This window comes from Mangifera indica, chromosome 4 (assembly GCF_011075055.1).
Source record: "Mangifera indica cultivar Alphonso chromosome 4, CATAS_Mindica_2.1, whole genome shotgun sequence".
In the NCBI taxonomy this organism is placed as follows: Eukaryota; Viridiplantae; Streptophyta; class Magnoliopsida; order Sapindales; family Anacardiaceae; genus Mangifera; species Mangifera indica.
This window is the reverse complement of record NC_058140.1, coordinates 4,596,712-4,614,988: the sequence shown is the minus strand read 5'-3', so window position 1 is coordinate 4,614,988 and position 18,277 is coordinate 4,596,712. Positions and strand designations below refer to the sequence as shown.

Here is an 18,277-nt window from a genome sequence, read left to right as displayed (position 1 = left end):
ATTTTCTTAATGGATATTTAAAAGTGACGGGTCAAATCAGACAAACCAAAAGTGGTGCCAGTCCTTTGAATTTTCTCCTTTTCCTACCCACTTATTAATAATCAAAGCAATATCAACCTCAATACTTAAAACATTTTAAACCAATAACATTAAATGTCAAAGGCATATTTCACAATGTTGAATTGAAGACACGAAATGTAACAACTAGTAAAAGTAATATCATATTCATAGAACAAGGGAAGTTCCATTCAAATGTATGACTTCTAGAACACATGGTTGAATTTTACAAAAGATAGGTTATTTCTCAATAAATAGGAAAATTTGTATGCATTTTGCTGACTGTAAATAGGTATCGAAATGGGTAGTTCATAAGTCCCTGTTAACCATAATGAAGAAAATATCTCATAATATGAAAATTTGTTGATTAAACATTTATTATGCATCATAGTACAACATCTTAATGGGCGTTTAGGTGGTGAATCCACTATCAATCAGAAGATAATAGTGGATATTCCACCATTACCAACCCACAATTCTGAAAAAAAACAGAAGCTTTTCCAATATAATAGTTAATTGGTCAAATTTGATGTAGAATAATAAATGTTTTAATGTAAAATATGGCCTTCTATTCAACATCCACAAAATCAAAATCTTACAAACAATGGACATACCATACACCACATATTATAATAATCAGCAAGATTTTTGAAAATAAAATACATATTATCATATAGGAAAAACAAGTATTAAAATCAGGCATTGGATTCCACATCATCTTCTATCTCACGCACAGCTTGAAGAGGACCACTACCAACCATGAAACCACTGGCTGAGAGATTACTGAAAGTCTCATTTCCAATTAAACATACCTGAGGCTCAATCTGGTTCAACCGGTTCCACTCTTCCTCAGATAGACACCAACTGAAGATGTCTATGTTTTTCCTTATCCGATCAGCCTTTAGGCTACATGGTAGCACACTTGTGCCTCTCTGCAGTCCCCACCGTAGAATAACCTACAAGTAATGCCTCAACTTTAATTACCAGAAGTTATGAAGGGAAATGTCAACCACATACATTCAAGTTTAAATCTAGTTTTCCCCCACACATTTGAAAACATTAAATTACCATAACCCTCTGGAACATACTGTATATGAAGCATTTGAAAACTTATTATTCAACGGGAATGAATGTTGAGAAATCAGTCTTCATCTCTATAACCCAAAGAGTAAAAATATACATGCATGTAAATGAGAACTGTACTGACATGACTAATCTTGGTCATCCTTTCGGTGAATCTATAAACAAAGTGTACAATATTACTGATTTGGGCTTTACCAAAATAGTGAACAATTGCTCCTTCCCATATACAGACTCTTTAATGCTTTATTTCCAGTCTGTGAATCTTTAATTTCAATGTGAATATTTAGTGCTCAAGTCTGTTGAAAGGATAGTGGATAACATATAGGCATTTATGAAAATCTTGGACACTCTTCAAGATGAGTATAGATGAGCATTTTTCATATTTATATTCTGGGTAAAATATCCTTGGAACCCCTGAGGTTCCATAGTAACTTTGATCCCCTGCAGTAATAAAACTATCTCAACACCTTCCACTGTAAGTGATTCTGATGGATACCTGAGCAACCAATTACTATATTAATTAAACTATCAAAATACAAGCAATGTTTATGTTGGAATTATTCTGAAATTATTAGTAACAGTAACCAAATGGACACTGGCAGCAGAGATGCCGGTTTCCCCCTAGGCCGAAGCCCCCTACCCCCTAATTCCCTTGACTTTTTCCTTGATAATTACTGCCAGCTTCTCTCTCTTATTTATAAGTGCAGCAACCCCTTCAAATTGAGTTATCCTCCCCCTTTTTAGCTACAACCTTACTCAAATATTCCCTTATTCTATCTACTCCATTATCCTGCCAATCTTCCAATTTGAACACATTATCTGTTATGCTTATCCAATCACTTCACCATATCTGTTATGTTTATCCAGCCCTTCTTCCTTTGATACACCTTGATAATGGGTGGCCTATCAAATTCTAAGGGTTCTATGATATTTGTCCATAAGTTTCTAAAGCCACAAGAGTGATAAACCATATTGGTTGAAAGCGATATTTTTTGAACCACCCCAAACACCTAAGATCCAATATGGATGAGTAGAGGATGATATGAAGAATCCTACATTGTCTGGTTAAGTAGGATCATTGGCCTATATGAATGTATGCCTATTCTAATCTCATAAGGCCTTTTAGGTGAATGCAAAGGCAAAACCTGAGGGCTAGGCCTAAAGTGGTAATATCAGTACTATAGGGGTTATAAAAATTTCCTCCTCAAGGTTTCAGTAAAACACACCTAAGGGTTCAAGATAATAATAAATTCATCCAAACAGTTGATTATATTAACCCATAAAGATATGATACCCTCTATCTAACATATATATATATATATATATATATATAAAATTTTTCAAATGTTTATTTTAAATATATAAAAATTGAAAAAAACTGAAACATTGTCTCAAAAACAATTTATTATTCTTTATATTAATACACTTCAATTCCCATTTTATTTTATTTTATTTTTAATGTGGAATTTAATTGGGTAAAGGGTCTTGTGGTGAAGTAATCAATTTTTTGCATTTGTCACCGACCAAGATGGGTTTGTTTGTTACTTTATTGAAACAATGAGGAGAAATTGTTATATCCCCAATACTACATAGCAAATAATCATTACAATTGGTACTTAGAACTAAACCTGCCTTGTAACATAGCCCAAAGAGACAAATGTTGGGCAACAATCACAAATGAGGAGTTACTCCTAAAGGGAGTAGATTGTAGAGTCCAAGATCTAAAGACTCTTTGAGACATAAAGCTAGACTCTAAGAAGTGGTGAGAGAAGGGTTAGGTTTAAAACGGATAATATCATATGTGGAAAATCAGAAAGATTCATGAAAATTAGGAAGATTCAGCCATCAATGATAATATTTTTAGGAAACTAAATATGCATAGTTGTATGTAGTTATTAGCTTCTTATAATGTTATTTTTCCTCCTTACAGTTTTTTGTATTTTTGTATAAAAGGACAACGAGATATACATTTTTATATAAGAGACTAATAAAAATAAGTCTTCTCTTTAGTTTATATGGTATTAGAGCCTCCCTAAACCCATTTACCTAAAGTCTAGTCCTTTCACCATGTATGAAATCTCACCGAACTCCAATATCCCCACCCCAAATTTGTACCCACACAAAAGCATCGACACTTAATCCAATTCTATCCAAATTATCACTATCCAGTTGAATAGTGATAATTTTTTGCACTTCTCAATTGGTTCGGATGTATATACATGGATGAGGCAAAATAGGGTATTTGACTAGAGACACAAAGGCACCAAATGAGAAGGACAACATCAACCAAATGTGTTCAGATTTTGGAAATCAATTCCAGGTATATAAACTCATTCTTAAACTTGGTGAAATTTGGCAAAGGGGAGATAGAGTCACTTAGTATTTTAATTCGTTGAAACATTTGGGGCAAAATCTTAATTTGTTCAATGGCTATGAATGGAAGTCTCTCAATGAGTGTAACCACAACAAAAAGATGGTTGAAAATCACCGAGTATTTAAGTTCTTGGTTGGACTCAACATTGAGTTTGATGAAGTCATGGGGAGGATAACTGGTACTCTTCCCTCTCTTGCTGAAGTTTTTTCTAAAGTTAGGAGGCAAGAGAGTTGTAGGAGTGTTATAATCAGAAAAAAGGTAGGGAACTTGCAAACTGAGACCTTGGCATTAATTGTGGATGATGCAAATGTGAATAAATCAAGCTAACAAGAGAAGCCTCAAGTTTGGTGTGACCATTGCAACAAACCCTCTCATACACAGGCATTTGTTGGTTTATTAATGGGAAACCAACAAACTGGAAATAGAAAAAACAAATATGGTCACACTCAGCCCACTACCAATAAAGTTGAGACCAATCCATTCACTAAGGAGCAGATGGATTATCTTCTAAAGTTGTTAGATTTCAATTCCTCTTTTGATAGTATTCTTAGTGTGTCTATTGCCCAAATAGGTAATAATTCTATTGTTGTATCCTTCATGTTGAATTCTGCCCCTTGGATCATAGATTCAGGTGTATCTGACCATATGAGTAATTCTTCACATTCATATACTACTTACTATCCACATTCTAGTAATGCAACAATCAGAATTGTTGGCAGGAAAATAATCAATAAAAATCTCAGAAAACATTGATCTTAAATTTGTTCTTCTTGTGCCTAAACTTGCCTATAGTCTCTTATCTGTTTTGAGCAAAATAACCAAAAATTCTAACTGTTGTGTTGTAGTTTACAAATCTCTTTGTGAAATCCAGGACCAAAGCTTAGGGACAACAATTGTTAGCATTTAGAAAATAAACGGTCTCTATTACCTTGATGCCAACACCTTCAATAATAAAAAAGCTCACAGCTTGGGTAGTGTTAATTCTATTCTTGCTTATAATTTAATAATGTTTTGGCACCATAGACTAGGACAACCCAGTTTTCCATATCTTAAACACTTATTTCTAAGTTTGTTTTAAAATCTGAATGTTTCATCATTTCAATGTGAATGCCATTATTTGTCCAAAAGTCATCGTACTACTTATACTTCAAAACCAAAACATGCTTCAAAAATATTTTACTTAATTCATGGTGATGTTCGAGGACCCTCCAAATTCACCACTTTAACTGAAAAAAATGGTTTGTAACTTTTATTGATGACCATACACAATTATGTTGAATATAGTTGATGAGTGAAAAATCTGAAGTAAAAAATTTATTTAAAGAATTTGCAACATAATTGAAAATTAATTCTATACAAAAATTGGGATTCTTCATTCTGACAACGAGATGGAATATTTTAATAAAGGTTTGGAAAATTTTTTGAAAGAAAAATGTATCCAACATCAATCAACTTGTCAAGATACCCTTGGAAAAATGAAATTTCTGAACGAAAAAACAAGCATTTACTTGAATTTGTCTGTGTTACTATGTTTTCAACAAATGTTCCTAAATACTTACGGGGTGAGATTGTATTAACAACATCTTATTTGATTAATAGGATGCCCACTCGAATTTTAAAATACACAACACAATTAGAATGTTTAAAGTTCTTTTTTTTCCAGAATCTAAAATACAATCTGATTTACCACTTCAAGTATTTGGTTGCACAACTTATGTGCATATACCTAGTAAATTCATATCTAAACTACACCGTAGAATAGAAAAATGTGTATTTATAGAATATGCATTAAATAAAAACGGTACAAATGTTACAACCCTACAACAAAAAAATTGCATAACATGGATGTCATATTTATTGAAAATGAACCATTTTTAATTTATTCTCTTCAACGGGTAAAAGAAAAAGAGGAAGATAATTTTTGGAATGTAGTTTCTCTACCGGACACAATTCTTGAACAAACTTCAACAAATACAAATCTCTTTTTTGATAATAGAAAACAAAGCAATCCAAGTTCAACTTTGCCAAACATAATTGATTCACAATCCAAGGGAGAAACACTACAACAAAAAAATATTAATTTTGAGCTTCAAGTTTATACATACTAGGAGGAAATTCATTCAAACGAAAGAGATATCACACTAGAACAAAGCCAATATGAATCTTAAAGTGATAAGTTTGTGAATCTTTCAGGTAACTACTCTGTTCCAACTTCCATTCCTAATAAGCCTTCAGATTTTGATATTCCCATAACTCTTAGGAAAGGTGTTCGTTCTTGTACCAATCATCCCATTGCAAAAAATGTGTTTTACAAAAATTTTTCAACTAACCATAGGGCTTTTACTTCTAAAAGCTCTCACTTGGTTATTCTAATAAAAATACCAAGAAACATACAGTAAGCTCTAAATGATCACAATGGGAAATCAACAGTTTTGGAAGAGATGAATGCTCTAAGGAAAAATGGTACTTGGCAAATAATTGACTTGCCCAAAGACAATAAAACTGTGGGACACAAATGGGTATTTACAGTAGAGTGCAATGCAGATGGGAACATAGAAGGATACAAGGCCAAACTTGTGGTCAAGGGCTTTACACTGACTTATAGGATTGATTATCAAGAGACTTTTGCCCCTGTTGCAAAGTTAAATTCAATCCAAATCCTACTATCATTGGCAGCAAATTTCAACTGGTCTTTACATTAGTTGGACATTTAAATGCATTCTTGAGTAAAGACTTGGGGGAGGAAGTTTTTATAAGTTTACCTCCCAAATTTGAAGAGAAATTTGGCAATGGTAAGGTTTGCAAGTTAAAGAAGTCTTTATATGGTCTCAAATAGTCTCCTAGAGCATGGTTTGAATGCTTAGTAAAAAGGCATAGTTATTGTCAAAGTCAAGCGAATCATGCTATGCTTTACAAACATTCAAGCAAAGGAAAAATTGTTATTTTGATTGTTTATATGCATGATATAATCTTAACTGACAGCAATGAGGTTGAACTAGAAAAATTAAAAAAAAATCTTGTTGGTATCTTTGAAACCAAGGACTTAGGCAGACTAAAGTACTTCCTTGGGATGAGGTTTGCTAGATCTAAGGTATTTTTATATGTTAGCGAAAACACATCCTTGATTTACTTGGTAAGATAGGTTTACTAGGATGTAAAGCAGCTAAAACATCAATTGAAGCCAATCTCAAGTTACAGCCAGTCAAAGCTAAAGAAATAGTTGATAAGGAAAAATATCAGCGTCTTGTTGCAAGGCTAATTTACTTGTCACATAAATGTCCTGAAATTGCCTTCGTTGTGAGTATGGTGAGCCAGTTCATGCATTCACAAAGTTCTGGGTACTTTGGCATTGTGTATAAGATTTGAGGTAATTGAAAAGGACTCCTAGAAGAGGATCGCTATTCAAAAAACATGGACATCTATAGATTGATGCTCATTGGGCAGACATTATTACAAATAGGAGATCAACTTTAGGTTATTGTCCTTTTGTTGGAGAAAACCTTATTACTTGGCAAGCAACAAATACAATGTGTAGCAAGTAGTGTTAAAGCTGAGTTTAGATTAGTTGTCCATGGAATATGTGAGGGGATATCAATCAAAAAGTTATCGAAAAAAAAGGTATGTGGCTCTAATCCTATGAAAATGTATTGTGACAATAAAGTTGTCATATCCATTGCCTATAACCTAGTGCTTCACAACAGAACAAAGCATGTGGAAGTTGACAAACACTTCATCAAAGAAAAACTTGATAACAAGCTAATATGCATGCCCTATATCCCTACTAGCGATCAAATAGCTAATATGCTCAAAATGGGACTAAATAAAAGGTGATTTGACAAGTTGATAAGCAAGCTAGCCATAGAAGATATCTTTAGACTAGCTTGAGGGAAGTGTGGAAAATTAGGAAGATTCAACTATCAATGTGGAAAATTAAGAAAATCTGGAAGATTCAACTATCAATGATATTGAATCACTAGCTGATCAACTTTCTTATTCTGTTTCTAAATGTAACCTAGTCAACTCTTGAATTTTTAAGATATTGAATATGTATAGTTGTACATAATTATTAGTTTCTTATATTGTTATTTTCCCTCTTTTTAGTCTTTTGTATTTTTGTATAAAAGGACAATGATGTATACATTTATATATAAGAAACTAATAAAAATAAGCTTTCTCTTCAGTTTATATCATACTATATGCAACACATCATGACTATAGATATCGAAATTAAACCCACCTCAAGGTGTGGACCAAAGCCACATTGGGTTAAGATCTTACATGGGACTTGTAACTCCCATAGAGATTGTAACATCCAAGATGCAAGACTTTTTAAGGCACGGAGCCAAAGGCTATGAAGGATAAGATAGCTTAAAATTTTAAATTTTTACATTGCTTTTGTAAACATGATCAAATAGTATACAAACGATAAGGATTGGCCCAAAATGAATAGACAAACACGTGGTTGTGGTGTTATTTTGGGTAGGGGTGAAAACGAGTTATAAGATTTGTCAGCATAGTAAACATCGAGTTATGTGTTATGTCAGGTTATTATAGCCACATATGATACCAAAAAAAGTATAAGAGAATATTTCTATAGACTTTATAAAAGGCTTACCAAGACGGAAAATAAGAGACATAATTTTAATCATGGTGGACCGTTTAACGAGGTACAGTCATTTTATGAAACTTTAACATCTATACATGACAAAGAAGGTAGCCAATGTTTTTGGTAGGGAGGTAATTAAACTTCATGGCTATACTGGGTTGATCATCTCTGATCAAGACCAGATTTTAATGAGTTAACTTTGGGCCAAATTATTTTGCACCATAGGTACTACCCTCAAATTCAATAGTGCCTTCCACCAGCAAATAGACAAACAAACTAAAGCGGTTAACTAAGGATTTGAGACATACATGTGTTGCTTTTGTGCCTGGTAGTCCAAGGAATGGACATGTTGGGTTCCTTGGACTAAGTATTGGTATAACACCACGCTCCATTGTGCTATGAGCATGACACCTTTTTAAAGCATTATATAGGAGGGATCTTCCAAACCTAACACATTGGGGAAATTCTTGAATTTCACCTTGAGGACGATGTAAGACTGATTTTGAGAGGGGGGTATTGGTGAAACTCTAATTACCAAAGTTTACTCTCACAAGCCCAAGAGAGAGAGAAATGAGGAGCATCTAATGGGAAAGGCCACATAAAAAAGTGGTTTAAGAGTATTTTCTTCAACAACACTTGGATGAGCCACATGATTGGTTATGATTGATGCTTAGTTGGAACACCATTAGGGTGGGAATAAAAGAGAGTAGAAGAGAATGGAAGGGAATCAAGCAATTATCTAGAATTGTATGCCTGAGTTTTGTACTCAACATGGAGGAATAGCCTCTCAAAAGCTAGGATTACTTAACTTTTGTTAATTTGAATGATAACTGTAATGGTTAGTGGTGTAAAGACTGAATTTTAGTAATCCTTTTTCTATTTATTTCCTTAATTGTATCTATGTTCTATTCCATTATTAATTGCTTTACTACTTCTACTCCTCTACAAGTTATATTAGTTTTGAGTTGTTGGATTGGTTTAGTGTGTGTTAAACCCGTTCCTCTCTTGTTTTGCTGAGGTGTTGTAATCTAAAAGAGTGTTGAATATTGGTTGAGGAGAGTGTTGGAGGCTTTCTAATATTTTGTCTTGATGTTGTAGTAAGAAGTGATCTGCAGGAAATCAATTAGGTACCTAACACAATTCCAAACCAAATCCATTTTAATTAAACCCAAAACATGTTCACGTCTTACCCAAATACCAGTTATACCGCTAGCCCAACCCAGTTTACACAAAACTCAAATATGAAGGCAAGTGGTTCCCAAAGGGACCATAATGATAGCATTAGGATAATAATGGTAATAATGGAATTGAATTCCTAATTAAAGATTATAATAATAATCAAAGATTATGATAATTTTTGAATAAAAAAATATTATGATTGAATTAGTTCAAGGAAATCATGAATTTTAATATAGTTTAAAATTATGATAGATTTTAGAAAATGAAAGAATAAAAGGGGCAACAACATGAGAGAAAATTTGGTGAGAATATATGAGGGAGGTTTCTCCCATGGGAGGAAGGGCACATCTAATTGTTGGAGCAATATTTTGTTAAGTTCAATACATTGTTTTTCCTACTAAGTTGTTTTCACTTGTTGTGTGGGATTGATTAGTTTGTATGGGTTGCTATCAAATGTCCTATAAACAATAGTAATAAGTTTAATGAAGAGAAATCCCATAAAATAGTTTATTAATTAATTCGGGTACTTTTGCTTTCTTTTTTTGTGTGTGTGTCGAAGCCTAGCCACACAACCACATTCCTTTATATATGTATCTAAAAGGGAGAGAAATCAATATCATGCATTAATCCATTAGGATTAGACAAATAATAATAATAATAATTAATAATACATATTTAATTAGGATAGTATATATGATTTAATTAGGTTGATATATGTGATTTAACTAGGTTAAATATTTGATTTGGTTAGGATATTATATTTGATTTGATTTAGATGATACTTGGATTTGAGATTTAAAATATTGGCAAAATAAATATCAGTAGTTCGATTGAGCAAAGGAAAAGAAGATTATTGTTATTTGGTTTTGAGCAGCCTTTGGCTAATTAGAAGCAAGGACAACTCTAATTGACTTAGAAGGAGTTGATACCACTTGTTGTTAATATTATTTTCTTTCAATATTAATAATATTTGAATTAAGTCTCTAACAAATTGGTATCAGAGCATTGCGATTTTGAGGATGTGGAGGTTAGATATCATACAAAATGTGAATGGAAGATGGAGGAAGGTTCAATGAATAACAAAATTGAAAGCTCGAGCAATGATGGGGAACATAATTTATCTTCGTTGTTAAAGCAATGAGGAATTGAATCATGACTATAAACGCAAATCATGGAATGTCCTATTAGTGGATGAAGACGGATCAAATGATAATACCGTCTTGATCGTGCATGATGCACAATGAGAGAAGAAAGAAACTGATCCGATCAACATAGTAGATTTCGACAAAAAATCAATTAGCTTCTACAAACTTATTAAGCTAATGATTGACCAAGAAAGGGAATCGACATAATTTGATATTCAGTTGGTTGAATCCGATAACCAACAGTGGGAATCTACAAATTCAAAGATTCAATTGACGAATTTCGGCAAATTCCAACTATTAGAATCCATTTGTTCCCTTGGTAATCTGATTCAAGTGGTGATAGAGAACAAATGGGGCAATGAATAAAGAAAAAAACATGAAACAAAAGGAAAATAATGAGATGTTGATTAGGGCACACCAAGCTAGGATCGATGAAGATGATGCAGAGAAAAAATGAGGAATTACAGGGTTGATTTTTTATCACTAGTGGCAATTAAAATAATAGCAAAATAGGAGAGATATTTTCAAATTGAGTAGGAAGAAATGTAAAGATAAAAAAAAAAATTCAGGCTTGCTAGATAAAAAATAAAAAATAAATAAACATTTTCCACCTTGAAGACAAAGCGATTTTTAAATGGACGAATAATATTAGGATTAGACAAATAATAATAATAATTAATAATATATATTTAAAACCAATACTATGCATGTCCACTTTTAATACATAAATGAGTACACACTTATGTATATCATCATGTGATTGGGTGTCACTTTATTCTTAATTTAAAATCATCTAATCACATGATAACACACATTAAATGTATACACATTTATGTATTCAAAGTGAGTATGCATAATTTTATCGTATATCTAATTAGGACAGTATATTGATTTGATTAGGTTAATATGTATAATTTAATTATAATAAATATTTGATTTGATTAGGGAATTATATTTGATTTGATTTAAATAATATTTATATTTGAAATTTAAAATATTGGAAGAATAAATATGAGAGGTTAGATTAAGGAGAGGAAGTGAAGATCATTATTATTTGGATTTTTTGGTCAACATTAGGTTGATTGGGAGGAAGGACAGCTCTATGTACCTTGGGAAGAGTTGACAACTCTTGTTATAACACTATTTTCTTTCAATAACTAGGTCTCTAACATAATTATGAAAAGAACATTGAAGAAAATCAATTTATGTTGGAATTTTCAAGAAACACGTTCTGAAGAACAAAAATCTCATTTGCAGCAACTTGGCGGTCAGAGATAGTAAAATGATTAACAAAAAGAAAACTTTGAACTGTTAAATTTAAGGTTCAGTTGTTTTAATACAAGTCAATTATTCAGTGTGGCCAAGAACATGGCATGCAGTCAACGGCCCAATCACAAGATTCCTTATAGCAAAAGACAGAACGAGAAATTTGAGACAAGATCTCACCAACCCCATTTTATAACATCTCAGGTAATATTAGAATACAAATATTGAAGACACTACACATGGTTTTAACGAGGTTCAGTGATAAATGCTCCTCCAATCTGTAAAAGTGGGTTAACATAGGACATTGAAGGGGCACTGTCTTCTCCTATTTATGTTTATGTGAAAGATTTCTTAAGTATAAGCAGGTTGTTGGTTTAAGATACTGCACAAATAACCAAAAAACCATTGCTTCTGAAAAGAAAAAATTATTACAGGATTTTACATTATTAAGTTTGAATCGATTTAGTTTTTCTTATTGAAGTAGGTTTTGAAATCCTTAAGTGTAATAAATTTAAAATGTTTTTATTTAGGACTGGACCACCAGAAGTTGCAAAAGTGAACCAGAAGTTCATTGAAAACAGTAGCTATAGAGACTATACGACAAAAATTATCTCTACATTTGGATGGTGCATAATAAGAGGCTACTCCGAAATACAAAATTAAGAAAACCCCTTCCCAATTTATATTGATGAACAGAAATGAGTTCTCTTGGGAAAAAGGTGATTTTTGTAAAAAAAAAAGAACCAGTACTTTCTTGCCAAATTACTTAGAACAGAGAAAAGACTGCACTTTTGTAAGTCTTCACCATTTTACCCCAAGCATCAAAAGAGACTGGGATGCCCAGAAAATTCAGCTGGCTTGCACAAAATTTTCCCATAGAGAGGGTACAACACAAACTCCCATAAGACAAAAAATAAGAAAGCAAAACTGAAAAAGTGGAAAATATACTTCAATGAGACTGCTAAAGGTATTCTATTTAAAAGCTCCTGTGGTAAGTTCTCACAGGTACATGAAAGTTCTCTTCCCCTATTTAGCGTACCAATCATAGTACAACAAACATGGAACCCAATTCAACTCACTAGGAATCAAGTTATCTCACCAATAAAGAAGGATGCAAACCAAGCACCAAAGGTTAAATTTTTATTGAAAGACATATTGCTAACTAAAGAATTATTACCCATTTTAGGAAATACATTAGTAGGGTCTAAGGGATATTACCCAGTTGACTGGCTAGTGCATTGTTAGGTTAAATTTGATTTTTATTTAACAAGGATTTGAATTTCATAAGAGAAGTTGATGCAGATTTCTATTTCACAAAGGTCTTGATCAAATTACAAAGACACCTTTTGTTTTGTTGTTGGAGAATGTAACTAATTATATATAAGGGTGAATTTGGATTGAGCCAAGCTCGAGCTTGGGTGAGGAGTCGAGCTCAAACTCAACAAATTTTCAAAAAAATGATGTTGAGCTTGATATGGTAGCCCAAGCTCAACTGAAATAAATTAACTTGTGAAAAATATTTTTCTTAATAGATTTATGTTTTTTAATAAAAGAATACATTGGAGGGAAGTCAAACAACTCATTTCACCCATTCAACTAAGCTCAATCCAATTCCAAAATTTTTTATATTGGAGAGAGACACTTACAACTCATTTCACCTACTATAAATAAGTTCATCCCAATTCAAAAAATCTCATATTAGGAAGGGAAACTTTAACAATTCACCACACTCATTATAAATAAACTTATGTTTTTACTTTCTCAAGACAATATAACTTACTTCCAATATTTTCTTTTATTAGAGAAAATAAATTTAAAAAATAATTTTTATAAGTTAATTTTTTTGAGTTGAGCTCAAGTCAACCCTCCCATGGCTTGCACTCAAGCTATGGATGCTTATTACGAGCTCAAGCCAACTCAACTCGAATCTTGCCCTAATTACATACATATAATGATAAATTCATTCCCCCCCTATGTTTCACAAAATTCTTCTTTTTCTCTTCTAATATGTTCTTCTCTAAAATTAACTTACCTCTAATTTCTTTTCATTTCTTCTCTTTCATCTCTATATCCTTGCTTTATTTCTCTGCCCTTTCCTCTTTATTCCTTACACTAATACAGTTCGGATGGAAGTGGAACTTACAAAGGGACTTGATCAACTGAATAAGGCTCTCTTTTTGAGATAAGCTTAATTCTTATTATGAATTAGGGGATCCATTATGATGGTGATTCATTTTTATCCAGTAACCCAATCCAATTAACCATGCTCATAAGTTTCATTTTGTAAGGGCATCTTCCCCCCTGCTTTTTTTACTAATGTTCTCCAACAAGGACATTTTTTTTAGTAGAAATTTGTAACTAATGATTTTAGGTATTATTACACATACTACAAAAACATGCCTATTTCATACTCTCTTTAGGTTTAAAAGATTGTTTTGCGAGTTCCAAACAAGACTATGTTTCATTCAACTACTCTATCCTTCCAAATTTGATGGAGTGCAATCCTTCTTCTCCAGATAAGCCACCATATTCTCAAATTTTGGCAAAGAAATAATAATTAATTGCCTACACTATATCAAAACGCAAACAAGGGAATTACTGAAAGGTAATCAAATGATATCTAGAACAATCAATAAGATATAAGAGTAAAATTACCTGTTCAGGAGTTTTTTTGTGTCTATCTGCTATCTCTGCAACAGCTGATAATTTCAGCATAGGTCCATGTACTGATCTTGACCTTCTAAATGATATGCGTGGGGTTTCAGGTTCGTCTTCCCCACCTGATCCACTATCTGATGGTCCAGGACTTGAAGTAGGCACTCCTAAAGGTGTATGAGCAGATACGTGGATACCTTTTGATTGACAGAATTTTACTAGTTCATCTTGTCTCCAAAAAGGATGCAACTCAACCTATAAAAAGCCCACCATAAATGAATTGACAACCTCTGAATTCAAAGGTTCCTTATGAATAAATCATAGTCGCTCATGAAAACACAAGATACTAAATAGACTGATAATTAATGACAGTAAAGGAAAAAAAAAAAGACATGAGGATAGCATCAGTATCACCAGCAAGCTAAAAGTTCAATTATTAAGCATTAAATAGTGATAATAATATAACTATTCACAAATTTAAATGTTATTACAAACAACTTCTAGAATAAAATGATATGATACTTAGAGTAGCAGATTCACGTTCCTTAGGAAGTTTGAAAGCTTAATCTCACATTTCTATAGTTTATTAAACCGCAACCTCTGCATAACTATTATGAGATATACAAGTCAGAAAAACAAAACTAGGAGATCTGATGCACATTACAAATATCCATCAGAAGTAAATTAACAATGCCATCCTTTTACAATAACTGTGATAAACAAAAGGCATATTCTAATGGCTGGCCTATGTCCCATCACACCCTATCACAAACAGGAGTTGCACCACATGATTATGTTGCAATAATATAGAATTCTACCAATAAAAATTCTTACTATTATCAACATATGAAAGATTATGTAATGAGCACTAGGTCACAGCTGGTAGGACAAAAATTAGTGAATATGGAGATCGTCATAGAGACTCATATACTTATGTTAAAACTCTAGATTTGTCTGCTGTCAAATCTTTTTTGTCTCATTGCTAATCTCTGTTCTTCTCTTTCTCTCTAATAATTTTCTTCTGGTTTTTGTATATATCAGTAATCACTTAGTTCCTCCAGCCCCAACAGTAGAGAATTCAGATTTAAGAGACTAAATTATCAGGTATATGAAGATTGTCATAGAGATTCAGACACTTATGTTAAAACTTTAGATTTGTCTGCTGTCAAATCCTTTTTGTCTCATTGCATATCTCTGTTCTTCTCTCTCTCTAATAATTTTCTTCTGGTTTGTGAATATGTAGTGATCACTTAGTTCATCCAGACCCAACAGTAGAGAATTCAGATTTACAAGACTAAATTATCAGTTATAGCAAACTAAAATGGGAGTTGTACCTATCTATAAAGGAAAAAGTAAGCTTCAGTTATAAGATTCAGAAGCAAGAGGTGTAGAATTTCAATAATGGTTTTCAGACAATACAATACAGATCTTCTTTAGATCCAGAAAAAGGACTTAATAAAGAATGCTTGGAAGCCCACTGCTAGATCAACACATAAATAAAGTTGAAGTTCGTTCTGCTGGTAAAGGTTAAGGAAGCCATGACATAAAACTTATCAACCTAACCTGTATATGCCCATGGGGCCAGGGAACTCAAACGTTCAAGATATTGATAATAACTGGGTTTGTGAAATTTTCATGCTAAAGCTAAATATCATCAAGTTTTTCAGACATTACCTTGCCAACACTTACATAAACTGAGTCATCTCATATTATAAAACTCACTACACATGCTAAGCTAGGCCACAACTGAACATAAAATGTTTAAACAGTTTTATATCATAATTGCAAAAGAAGAGAAATGGAACTGACCTGATTGACTGCGGGTACAATTTTTGCAAATTTGAGCAACTCTTTGATCTGCTGGACACTGAAATTGCTGACACCGATAGCTCTAACCAGACCAATATCAACCAAACCCTCCATTGCTTTCCAAGCTTTTTTCAAGCGATTTAAGAACTGTCTATACTCACTTCCTTTCCCAGACTTTGAAGGGGGATCTGTAGCATCTCCAAAAGCTGAGGTCTCAGGCCAGTGCATCAAATAAAGATCTAAATAAGAAACTCCAAGATTCCTAAGAGAAACTCTAACATAATTTTCAATCTTATTGAGTGAATTCATAGTACAATATAACGTAGATGTCAAGAACACATCTTCTCTCTTGAGTGAAAGAGAGCCTTTAAAAACTTCATCAAGTGCTTCTCCAACTTCAATCTCGTTACCATAAAGATGAGCACAATCAATGTGACGATAACCCACTAACAAAGCTGTTTTGACCGCTTCAACACAAAGCTCTCCTCCACTTTGCCATGTCCCCAGCCCAATAGCTGGAATTTTGGCTCCCGTGTTCAACACAAAGTGACTTCCAACTTTTCCTTTCATTTCCTTCCCTTAATTGCAGATTTGACAAAATCCCAGTGATCAATTTATAAAGCCTAGATCAGTACATGGTCTTTACCTCAAATTTGAATTTATGCGTGTCATTTTTACTGAAGAAGCCCAACAACAGTTGAATATTTGATCATTCTTATTTCTACAAGCAATTCTCCACACGGAACACCAACTTTTAATTATTCTAGAACGGTAGAGCGACTAATTCCCACCCAAGGTTTACCACGTTGACCCTTTCCACCCTCTAACTTTAAAACGCAACTTTTCACCTTTCATGATTAGCCAATTTTGGCTTTCAATGTAAATTTAACATGAACTCTTTATAATTGCCAATGCCCCAAACTTTTCCTTTTCTCCTTCTGCAACAGTCTCATCTTTAGCGTCCTTTAGCCAACAGCAACTCACCACCCACACCCTGCCAGTACCATCGTTACGGCCACTAGCACCCATAACATGAAAAATGTTATAATATCATTTTACCACATCTTAGAAGATGTCTTAAAAAGTCTAATCCATAACCCTAATAGGCTTGTCAATTAGGCCAGACAAACCCAAGTCATAATTATTTGGCCTGAAAAAAATCTGTTTTGGATCAAACAGATTTCAAGCCCCAGACAGGTTTGAATAAAAAAATTATTCATTAAATTATTAAGTTCGGACTTAAACAAAAGTTGTTCAAGTATGAGACCCGATAAAACTTAACAAGTATAATTTTTATTAATTTATATCAATATCATATTTAGACAAGAATAATTAATTAAAATATGCAAACGAGTTGCTGTTTATACATTTTTAGGTCAACATTTAGTCATTTTGTCTTTATAAGCAAACGATAAATTCAGTACCAATTTTACCCCAAAGATAAAAAAACAAAACAAAGTAACTAAACCAAAATGGGAAATTTGAAAGCCAAAATCGAAAATTGAAAATCACAAACCATCGGCGAATACCCTTGTAGTAGTGTCAGGCAAGCAATAACACTTCTGACAAACAATAAAATTTCAAGTAGTGACAATACAACAATAATGGCTTCAGAGATAAGTTAGCATTTGTTATTTTGTTGATTTGGGTTTATACCTAATTTTGCCAAACGGTTGGAAAAACCCATTGTGGGTATTATTTGTTGAGTGTTATTCGATTGATTGAAATAGGATTACACAATGTGCGTCGATTGTGGTGGTTCCCGCGATGGTTAGGGTTTTTAGATTCAAACCCTAAATCAACTATTTTTTATATTTGAATGTTATTAATGGTAATTGTTGGTAACTAGAGTTGTAGTTTAGCCGTTAATAGTGTGGCATAGATGTCTGAAAATGTAGTCATCGACAGAACAAAAACTGGGCTAAAATCGTGCAAATTTGTAGAAAGCATGCAATATCACGCAAATCGTGCAATATCATAGAAACTAAGCAACTTCCCGCAAAGTGCGCAAACCATTTTCTCGTAAATTGCACAATATCCTGCATCATGGTATTATGCAATGTCCCGTAACCACGCACATGGCACAAACAGTGCAATGTACTA

The 18,277-nt window shown here is 32.9% G+C and overlaps 1 protein-coding gene across 1 annotated transcript; it reads right to left on the bottom strand.

The window, feature by feature from the left end:
- Window positions 1–573: 573 nt before the first annotated feature.
- LOC123214009 (aldo-keto reductase family 4 member C10-like) lies at window positions 574–16,869 on the bottom strand. Its single transcript, XM_044633689.1, has 3 exons — window positions 16,175–16,869; window positions 14,366–14,620; window positions 574–1,013 (listed from the first exon to the last, which is right to left on the bottom strand). Exons 1-3 carry the CDS (start codon window positions 16,742–16,744, stop codon window positions 753–755), a joined length of 1,086 nt encoding a protein of 361 aa, XP_044489624.1. The 5' UTR covers window positions 16,745–16,869; the 3' UTR covers window positions 574–752.
- Window positions 16,870–18,277: the final 1,408 nt, after the last annotated feature.